The sequence below is a fragment of the Sinocyclocheilus anshuiensis genome, unplaced genomic scaffold (assembly GCF_001515605.1).
Source record: "Sinocyclocheilus anshuiensis isolate Anshui unplaced genomic scaffold, SAMN03320099.WGS_v1.1 scaffold477, whole genome shotgun sequence".
Classification (NCBI taxonomy): Eukaryota; Metazoa; Chordata; class Actinopteri; order Cypriniformes; family Cyprinidae; genus Sinocyclocheilus; species Sinocyclocheilus anshuiensis.
Window position 1 is genome coordinate 2,087,050 of NW_015536549.1, and position 11,309 is coordinate 2,098,358.

An 11,309-nucleotide genomic window follows, 5' to 3' on the forward strand; every position below is an offset into this window, starting at 1 on the left:
TGAGAGGAGTTTCGTCAAAGCTGACTAAAAGTGATTGAGGCTGGATCATTTCGACGAACTTGATGAACCTGTGATATCTTCTTCAGGGTGAAAAATGAAAATAAATGCTGAAACGTTTTCACGGAACCTTGCAAAAGCAGCGCGTTACAATGGTGAGGGAAAAGCTCAGTGTATTGCGTGTAAGTTAATCACATCCATACAGTTTATGATCACAACAACAACAACGTTTGTCAGGCATCTACATTGTCATCTGAAGAGATTACAAAGATTAAAAGAGTGTTTTTTTTTAACTCTAAAACATGAAATGTGGAGTTATCTGCTTTTGCCATAAAACGACTGTTGGAGTTACCTGCTTTTGCTATAAAACAAACTTTTAACATGTAAAAAAAAAAAAACAATTTCAATTAACTTTTTTTTTTTAATTTTGTAAATTACCTGTATTTGTTTAAGTTATTATTACTTAATCAAAACAACCCAAATGCAGTTTGATTGATATTACTTGGAATGTGCAATAAAAAAAACTTGATTTCTGGAAAAATACATTTTTTAAATGGAGTTATCGGTTTTTGCAAATTAACTCTTCATATATTCACTGAGGTGGCCAGGAGTTTCTGATGTAATGCATTGGCACAGCTGCCCCTGCACTTAAAAAAAAAAAAACACCACACATCCACATACAAAGGAACTAAACGACTGAATAATGAACGCTCCCTTGCTAATGTGGACTGATGGAGGGAGACTTTGTAGACGTGATGCTTTGCAAACCTGCAGAATATAAATAAATAACTTGCAACCATAAACAGTCAGCTCTGTGATTTTTACATTTACATTTCTGAAGAAAATGCAAATGGCATTTGTCCATTCAAAAAGGTTTAGCACATTGCTTTTCATCACAAGCTAGCTTATCTGCATCTACAGCAATAATGGTGTGCTATGCATTTTCAGCTCTAGATCAGAGTAATCATGATTGTACAGTAACCTGCATGACCGGGTCATTACAGTGAGACAATCCGTTAAGAAAATGAAAATTAGCCTCCTGTTGACTAATGTGATGGAGCTTCATTCTGTATTGGATTTAGTGTTGCTGATGTGGAAGCCATCTGGAGTGAACCTTTGAATAATACATGTGGAGGATGGTAGGAACCTGCCCTTTATGAGAACAATCGTTAAATCTCTCTAATGAGATCTTACCTCCACAATCTCCACAATGTGAGAGTATGTAATAAAAAATAGATGTTACTAGTATCTACAGTAACTTCAGCTTCAAAAAATGTATTATTACTCACATGATCAGTAATAATTTATGCTTCTCTTATATTTTAATACACGTATTTAATGCAATGCATTATGGGAAGTAACATGATAGTGCCATCTTACCTGTTGCAACACAAACGCTAATCTGGCTATTGGTATTAATGTTAACTTATGCATGAACAACCAAGATTCTACAAAGTTTTTTTAACAAAGCATGACTGCGGCAAAGCAAAGTGCAAAATGAAGTTTACAAAAGAAATGTGGAGGCGGAATCCTACCCATAATCAGTGATGACAGAGTCCAGCCCGTCTTTCTCTATATTAGGTGACCTAAAAAAAAAAAAAAAGGAAACAATCTTCTAGTTACTGCCACTATTCTCAGCCAAGAACTTCTCAAATTACATTTTTATGTTGAGTAGATAGCATTTCTTTATCAGTTAACAGAGTGTGTGTGCGTAAATGTGTTTCATTTCTAATTGTTGTCAGTGTCACAGACAATAGACCTTGTGTGGAAACACGGGTTGATTTAAAATGTGGCAACACTCACTGGGATGGAGACGTGGGGCTGTCCAGTGACTCTTCAGTCTTGAGTTGATCCCTAAAAGCAGATGAATGCATGTGAACAAAATCTGATCTTTTATTCATCATTAATGAGCCGTTATTTACTTTGTTTCCTGAACACACAAAAATATCTGGGAAAAAACTCTCAAGATCATATTTCATCAGCTTTGAACAGTTTCCCTAAACATGATACCCAGTGTCTCATAATATGTGCACTGTTAGTGAACAGGAAGTAGCACTGACTGAAACTTCATTTCCCACTGAATAGCTATACAAATAGTTGTATTTTCGAAATTAATTTAAAAAAATCAGCGACTATTCAATTTAGCAAAATGAACATTTTTCATACATTTTTCACATGTAACAAATTACGTTGAAAGGAACATCTACTTCCCTGTCATAAAACAATAAACACTTAAGCATTAACAGACTGCAGCAAGCAGCGCCTGTGATGTCATTTTATTTTAACAGGAAGGTGGGGTTTCACCATGAAAGAACAGGTATCATCCAATCAGCTTGCTCCAAATCTCATCCATGTTATGACATCATCTGCTACATTGTTTTTGACATTAGGCCTTTTGATTAACCTGACAGCCTCTTACCATATTGTTAAGGCTCACATTACTTTGCAACATACTAATGATAATGTTTCATATTCATTAATACTCTAATAGGCCTCTAATGACTGCTTATTCTATGGTGCCATTATATTAATGATAATCATGGCAGTTAGTTTAAATGTATGTAATTCCCAAACTTAATTTCTTTTAGGACTCTTGTTTCCAACAAGGGGTCCATGAAGAAGGCTATATAAACTGAATATATACAAATGTCTTTTAATTTCTTCACATTTCAAGAGTATATACAATTAAACTCAAACTAATGATCTGTTAAGCATTATAGTTATTGTACTTATTTAAATGTGTTATAGTACAGTTTTAATCTTGAGGCGCTCCCAAAGAAAAAAAGAAGCAAAGAGCATGTCTTAATGCATGTCCTGTCTTCACATTAAGGGGTTGATTTTGGATTACACTTACATATGATATATAATGTAATATTCACCATTAAATACAAGTATTGGGTACCACTTCACAGATAGCCTACTTTCATTAACATAACACATAACATACACGTTGATGTTTATATATTTTATATTTCAATATACAACGACAAATAATCTGTTAAGCATTATGTTCTTTAAATTAAAATTACTATAAAGTGTTCCTATGAATGCCATTTGTACTGTGATGTAAGGAGGCAGTGATTTGTTAGAACACAAAATTTAGATCTACCCACCACCTGAAACCATAATACTGAAGTCCGTAATTCTCTCATTTATGCAAATGATCTTCCTGTATCTTCCGCACGGATTTCTCTCTCCACCTGACCAAAAAGTGAAAGTTAGCAAACCTACTTTTTGTCGTCATTCTTCTTGTTGCGTCTCCAGAAACTCATTCCAAAGAGGAAGAGAAGACAGTAAATCCAGTAAGACAGTGGAGAGTGTGCTAGTCACTACCTGGACATTCGTTAACGTTACCTGTCCTAGCCTACCACAGGTGAGCACTGAACTTCTGTTCGAGAGGTAGCAGCGGCCGTGTGTGTCTATACTGGCTTTTTTCAACATGTGAGGCACATAGGGAGGTGTGGAGAAACCCATTCCCACAAATAAAGAGATCCTTTGCGAAAACTGTTGGAACGCTGTGCTGCAACTCTTGCTTGGTCTTAAAGTCCTCCATGTTCACCATTCACAAAGTGGTAACCTTATAATAATGTTTTCTAATTTGAGTGGTGGTAGGTTTTCGCTGGAAATTCGAGCATTCTGCTGCGTCATTACGTCACGTCAGGTCACGCATGTGAGGATCCTGCAGGTGGCCGATGATTTATAGCCTTTTCTCACAGCAGCTGGAATAATTAAATGTATCATTTTAATGGCGGATCGTAAACCAGACAGGATTGTGTTTACGAAACACATGTGAATGAAATTAAATTATATTCCAGTTTTAAATGTGCTTCTGATTACAGAGAGCCTGGGCTTACAGAAGATTTGAATTTTAAAGAAAACCAGTTCGAAGGGAGCATAATTTGCTTTTTGGGTTAAAATAATTTCTTAATATTAAATTCGAGTGGTATGACAATTAGAGATTATTAGACTGTACAGAAATTGAAATCTACTCGCTTATACACACTATACTCATAGTCACGCAATGCTGTTGTTATTAACATTAACAGTTTGAGAATAAAGTATAACAATAATAATAATTTGCATGGTTTGATGTGATATGAGCTAATTTAGATTAAATCACCATTGGTAGCGCGATTTATTGTAATGCTTTTTTCCTCAGTTGGTCAGAACAAACGTGGCAGACTTGTTACTTACTTGTTCAGATGACAATATCCGGTGAAAATGCTTATTTGGGTCATATATTCCAAGACGTAGGCTAGAATCTGTGAGTGCAAAGTACAATATCCACACCGCTGCGGTGACTGACTGCCACACATACTCCTCAAAACATTACATTTATCCGCGCTGGAGCCGTGCCGCCGCACAACCCACCCAAGGAAGATAATTCGGCACACAGCTGCAATTGCAGATTTTCGAACAGAGATGGCGACAAAGAGGCAAAACTTACGGACTGCAGCTTAAATGAAATTTTGTGGTTATAAAATCAAAATTTCAGTGTTTACATTACATTTACATTTAGTCATTTAGCAGACGCTTTTATCAAAAGCTTCTAGTCTATTAGCTTTGAATACTTTATTCCAACCTGATTCAATCACAAAATGTAGCTATTTTATAAGGTGGTGATTTCATATGAATTCGTACAATACAATTCGTAAGATTTCTTAGAAAACAGCAAGCATGAATTCCACCCCTAAATAATGTCATTTTTTGGAAGGGGGGGGCTTAAAAGTGTCTTTGATCAAGTAAAAACGCGCGACCGATTTAAACGGAAAATGCTCCAACGGCCAGCTGTTGCTATATAGATAAACTTAATAAAATTGTGTGGTCTTAACATTTGTCTAGCTTTGATCCATTATGCCAACCCCATCCCAAAACTAAAAAATCTGTTTTACAATGGAGCGATTTCATATGAATTCGTACAATGCGTTTTATACGAAAATGTACGCTATTTAGAAAGTAACAGACTATATATAAGTGACAGAAGATTCACCGCTTAACCTAACCGTCAGTGGGCCAAGAGCAGATTGTACAAAATCATAAATGAAATCGTACAAATTAGTCACTAATTCGGCAAAACATAAAATAGTTATGAATTAACATGTGTTGACTATGCTAATATTCCTAAAATCTGACTATTTTTTTTTACCTTTAACAGTCAAAAAACCCCCCAAAAAAACCCAGCAAAAATATTGATGACTATAGGTCCAATCAAATGTTTTATTGAAAAACTAACATTTTCTATATGCCCCCCAAAACTTCATGTTTCAATTTGAATTAGGCCAACTTAGCAGACTGATAAAAAGTACGAAAAGAAGCAACACCTTATATTTTTAATAGTTTAATATTTATTTTGTTTGTTTTAATTACATGTTACTTAACATAAACATTTGCCTCCAATAAAGGGACATAAAAAAAAAAAAAATACAATTAACCTGTTCTTAAAAGGCAGTCAGTGGCCAACATATAAGTGGTTTTCTTTTAGAGGCACACAAAGCTTATACATACATACATACATACATAATCAACAACAGAGAGCATAAAAACGTTTTTAACAATATGCAGGGCCGATAATAGAGAAGCAGCAGCCATAAACAGAAGGCCAAGCATTGGTTTGAAATGAGGAGTGCAGGTGTTTTTTAATGCTGTATTTCGGCCTGATTAACAGTAATGCTCCAAAACTTCATAAATTGCATGAAAATGGTGGGTTGGCCAAACAAAAGCCAGATTAGCCACAAGGTTTGCTATTCCCTTCTATCATTATTTTCATCTCCGCCACATTTGTATGTGCCCAAAGCTAAGATAGAGTCCTGAACCAAAAAGCAAATATTGATTTCAAAGGCCAATACTGGAAAAAAAAACATTGTCTGACAAAGCATTCAAAAAAGGAGCACATTCTTCCATTATGCTGTCAGATGCTTTCATATATAAAGTCTGTGTGAAAGAAAACCTTCACAAAGCACATCTATTGTGGTCACTGAAGGCTCCAAGGAGCAGGTTCTTGTCTTTCATGCAGTGTGTTGCATTTCAGTGAGTCCAGATACAGACAACTGAAATGTCAGATACAGACAACTGAAATGTTTATGACATGTTGCAAATATAATAATTATAATGATAAATGCACTGGTATTAAGTTTAAATTCACTGTCTGTAAAGCTTATACCAATTTGTGCACACGAAAATGCAACCAACTGTGCAGTATTGATCCCCAGAGAGTGCTTAGGCATCTTTTGAAATGTGGGAGTGACTGAATGTTGTGCAAGATGAATAAAAGAGCAGCTGGTTCTAATATCCTAATTGACACTGGAAACATTGCATTGGAGCATTAAGGGTGCTTTTGAGAAGAGTAATGCTATTAAATGTTTAACAATTTATCATCTTTGATTCACCACAAGCTGATTTTCTCTCTCCAAGGCAAGGCTGAACAGGTAGGCACTACAGAAAATATCACTGCCTGACTTAATATTGCTCAATTTTATATATATATATATATATTTTTTTTTTTTACTCATAAAATTTGTTTTCTGAAACTCAGTTAACAAGACTTGCTCCACATTTTGTGCCACATTTTTTAAATCACCTTTGATCCCATTGCTTCGGCACTTGTCATTAGGAATAAGACAGAAGGGACATTTTTTATTAAGCAAGCTTTCTATATTCTACATGTTTTTTTTTTTATAAAATACAATACGTTTTAAGGTATGAATACACCGTAGTACAAGATTACTGACAAACAATTCACAAATATGTAAATTTTCATTATTTATATCAGCTATTTATAAATTTGCAATGTCAAATAATGTCTCTTAGTAGTTTGTCAAGATTACGATTCTTCAAAAGGACAGAATGAGTAAAGTATAAATGCTGTACTGTTAAGATTATAAAGGTAAAATTGCGTTTACATGGTTGTTCTTTTCTAAAGTTCATCAGTGGTTTCTTTTAGCATAAATTCAGTTGCAGTAGTGGTTTATGTAAGCTGATAATGTTACAAGCACCTCAGCTTCAATTATAGCTGAAATCCACTGATCAGGTTGCGGTAATGAGGTTTTATAGCTTGTGGGATTCGTTCCTGAGAGTGGACAGACATGCCCACAATAAAAACCTCTTGTTTCAAAGAACTATTGCTGAAACTTTGAAAAGCGAAAGAAGCTGCCCAGTTTGGCTGCTTGTAAACTTTGAACAAATGTGTTAATATTACCCAAAAAAGGAAGAGAACGAACCTTGGAACACTTGTTATGGATTTCTTTAAGCCTCCATGTAACAGATCTAAATACATTTACTGCACTGGTAACCTTATTATAATCACCCTAAAATAAACTTCAAATAGATGGGTATAGATTTGTTCAGAAACACTTGTTCAATTACATTGAACTGGACATCAGATCTTTAAAAAAAATAATAATAATTGAAAGCGGCAGATTAGTGGAGCTCCATTGATTTGAGGTTATTTAAAAACAAAGGGAGTCACACCAGAGGTTTCAAGCCATATAGGCTGCAGTGAGCCTGTTACCTTTAACTCCATCTTGACTTGGCCTTCATACATTATCCAGCCAACCGGACACCGGGAGAACTCAGCGGACATTCAGAGGGAAACCTAGATGATTATCAAGTGGCTGGAGATGCAGGTGGAAGGATTCTATCCAGCTATCCAGTTTGGGTCAGGACAGTTCAGATTTGCTGAGGGCTATCGCCAGCTCCAGATCCTCCTGCTCCTGCTGGGTCAGACGAGCCACACGCTCCCTCTCTTCTCTTTCACTCTCCCGCTTCGCCCACTCTATCATGTCCTCCTCTGTGGGGTACTGCTCCACACACACACATACACCATAACCCCATCAGACACCCCATCAATTTGCACCTGCTTGAAGTAATAGCTCTTTTTTTTTTTAGTCTAATCTAAGTGTCTAAATGAAGAGGAGTCATGCAACTATTACAGGTAGTGTAAATAATTTTTTCTAAAAGTACCAACTTTAAATGATCAAAGACATTTAAATGATTAGAGTTATGGACTAGTAGGATTGAGATCACACAAAGATGAAAATTTGCTGAAAATTTACTCACCCTCAGGCAATCCAAGATGTTGATGAGTTTGTTACTTCATTGGAACAGATTTGGATAAATTTACCATTATATCACACAAACACACAGTTTTTTGCTTCTGGAGTCGTGTGGATTACTTGTGGATTATGGTGATGTTTTTATCAGCTGTTTAGACTCTCATTCTGACGGCACCCATTCACTGCAGAAGATCCATTGGTGAGCAAGTGATTTAACGCTACATTTCTCCAAATCTGTTCCAATGAAGGAACAATCTCATCTACATCTTAGATGGCCTGATGGTGAGTAATTACTTAGCTAATTTTCATTTTTGGGTGAACTTTTTTTTTTATGCTACAACATACATAACAGTTTGTTAAAGATTACAGTTTTATGTAACTATATAAATGAGATACATTTCATTTAATCTATTTAAAGGAATAGTTCAAGAATAGTTAACAAATGCATTATGATTTAAATAATAAATCATTTTAATATGTTTTATTTATTTCTGTGTTTTTTTATATTATTAGGTGAACTTTAAATTAATTGAATATAATTTAAATTATATTTAATATTATACATAATATTACATTTCTAGCTTGTACTTATTTGAACAATGCCTAAAACTTGGTATTACAAGCACTTCCTGTGTCTGTTTGCCTCTTTAAGAAGAATCACTTTATGTATTCCCCAATTGTAAGTCGCTTTGGATAAAAGCATCTGCAAAATGACTAAATGTAAATATTATACATTTTGTCCATTCATTAATTTATTTCTACATTTACTTTTTTTTTGGGTGAACTATTCCTTTAAGTATTGTTTGGTCAATGTCAACATCACCAAAGCAGTTCTTCATCATCCAATAGGGACAAATGTGGAAGCAATAAGGGAGGGGGGAAATAAATAAAAAACAGTGATAATGTGGTACAGCTATTGACACAGGAGGATGAGAGATACAAGATGTGTTCCATGATGCAATCCATAAAGCCTTTCAGCTAACATTGGCTCACAAGCCTGCAGACACATTACTTCATATTAAAAAATGTTTTCTGTTATTGAAGGACTCCTTATTTTAGTATCTGCGATTATCACTGTTAAAAACAAGATTTTATAGAATCACTTAAAAAATGCAAATATAGTCACCCACGTTTCAAAAAACTCTGTGGATCACAAAATTACACATTATTTAAAAATGTTCTACTTTGGGTTTGAAATGGTACAAAGAAGTGAGATATAACAACTAATGAATAATAAAATGATGACCAATCAATAATGAAATTAAATTTTTCACCTAACTGTTTATGATGTACTCATGTGCCAAGGCCTGGATTGCTCATATAGCCCATCATGCTGAACATGCAGGTATTTCACACAGATGTGAAGGTATGGACAACCATGGACGGAGAAATATAATCTCAACAGTAAGCTGGTAAGCATTTCAACAGACAGAACACCAGATCATGACAACTTGACATGACAACAAAAATAATCTAAAGATGCCTCTTCTGAGGTCTCTTCATTTGCAAAAAATCATTTTAAAATATCAGAGAAATGTCATTATAAAGCTTAATTTATTTGATGCATCATCTGATAAAGAAAGTTCACAGTGGGAAAATATGAGAAGACAAGCTCTTTAATTTTAAATTAAAAAAAATAGTAATACAGAAAGGAGCCAACATGTGCTGTTAGCACCCTAGCTGATTAATTTATTGACTGTATTTTTTCTTAAAAAAAAAAAATTAAAAAAATGGTGCAGAGAATCATGGGATGTAGATGGAACCAGGAAGTGCTCTACCAGTGAATGGGAAGTAGCAGCCCAATAAAACAGGTGGACACAGTGATTAGTTCGTGCAGTGCAAAGGAAAGGCAAGGCAAGTCAGTGAACCAAGGTACAGCGGGGCAATGAATGTGCAAGATGGAATCAAGCCTCAACCAATGGTGGAGAACATGACAAAAGAACATGGGGGGTAAATTGAAAACAGTCAATAGCAAGCAGCCCCGCCTCTCCTTCCACAGCCAGTGAGAACTTGTGCATGATGTTAGGCATGTTGTGATGTCATAAATATGTAGATTTAAATACATTCTTTTTTTAAATTAGCTTAACAGAAAAAAATGTAACACTTTTTTAGGAGAAGCATAAGCCTGAATTTAGAATAGATAAATAATTTCATTAGAAGCTCATTTATATGTACAAAAAACATTACATAAAAAATGACAATGCTTTGTGGCTTTTCACAAACAGATAATAAAGTGTTGTCGTCGAAATATTGGATGACAAGCATTTCTTTCCAGGAAAACAAAAAGGAAAAGGCTGTGAGGGGTCAAGAGGTCAAGGCTGCTGCTTGGAGGTGGTGAAATGTCAGGGTTCACTACTGGGGGTCAGGAGGGGGAGAGTGGGAGGAGCTCACTTTGTCAAAGCTGGCGAATCGGTTGGGGTCGCGTGGGGCTTGGTGGGGTGAGGAAGGGGCGAAGGGGTCTGGTACCGAGTCTTTAGCGGGAAGGGAGGAGAACTCTCCAGAGCCCTGAGCCTTGAACAGACCACGCCTCTGAAATGATTCGGACGAATCCGATCGGTGGATGTTGGACCGTTTACCTTCAAGAACATACAACAAAATAGCTTAAGGTACAACAGAAATGTCAATTCAATCGTATCTGGTTCATTCTGATAAAACACACAGAACAGGAACCAGCTCACCTGGGGGTGGAGGTGGAGGTCTGGCAGGTGTTCCGGTTTTGGGCGGTAATGCTGGAGGAACATCTGACTGAGTGTCCTCCTTGTATAAATTCTTGTTTGTACTCGAGTTGAATGGATCGCTGCCATTAGACTGAAAGGCAAAGGAGAAGTTCAACAGCTGCAGCCCATATTCAACCTGATTTAAATCATGTGGATAAATTGACTGGTAATAGAGCTGGAATACTGGGCTTCTGTTTATGTTAATGATCCTTACCTTTGCTAAGCTGCTGAAGTCTGCAAAACCTCCTCCAAAAGTCTCATTGCCAAATACTGCAGCAAAGGGATCTGAAACAAAGTAAGGTACACAAACAGAATCCATTAAACAGATATCTTTGATCATTTTTGATAGTTCATGAGCAGAATCAACCCAATGTAGGCAGTTACAAACTGAAGCAAAACGTAAGGATGTGAAAAATGATGCGAAAAATGATGCAATTATGTTTCTACTCCAATTCGTTGTTGAAATATAAACATTTAAATGGTGGCTGTCATAAATGGTGGCTTGTTTTCATGATAGATTTATTAATGCATTAACATACATTAA

At 35.7% G+C, this 11,309-nt stretch overlaps 2 protein-coding genes across 2 annotated transcripts in view; both read right to left on the reverse strand.

Moving 5' to 3' along the window:
- The window catches only part of LOC107699571 (tetratricopeptide repeat protein 39A-like), a 26,607-nt gene extending 23,182 nt beyond the window's left edge, over positions 1-3,425 (reverse strand). Inside the window, exons 1-3 of the mRNA XM_016500872.1 lie at positions 3,229-3,425; positions 1,801-1,851; positions 1,533-1,583 (exon numbers count right to left, since the gene is read on the reverse strand). Of these exons, the coding sequence (XP_016356358.1) occupies positions 1,533-1,583; positions 1,801-1,851; positions 3,229-3,269 (143 nt within the window). The 5' untranslated portion in view covers positions 3,270-3,425. The remainder of the gene's footprint in view (positions 1-1,532; positions 1,584-1,800; positions 1,852-3,228) is intronic.
- Positions 3,426-5,766: 2,341 nt separating this feature from the next.
- LOC107700384 (epidermal growth factor receptor substrate 15-like) overlaps positions 5,767-11,309 on the reverse strand; it is a 28,526-nt gene continuing 22,983 nt past the window's right edge. Inside the window, exons 21-24 of the mRNA XM_016502019.1 lie at positions 10,980-11,050; positions 10,727-10,856; positions 10,440-10,624; positions 5,767-7,793 (exon numbers count right to left, since the gene is read on the reverse strand). Of these exons, the coding sequence (XP_016357505.1) occupies positions 7,653-7,793; positions 10,440-10,624; positions 10,727-10,856; positions 10,980-11,050 (527 nt within the window). The 3' untranslated portion in view covers positions 5,767-7,652. The remainder of the gene's footprint in view (positions 7,794-10,439; positions 10,625-10,726; positions 10,857-10,979; positions 11,051-11,309) is intronic.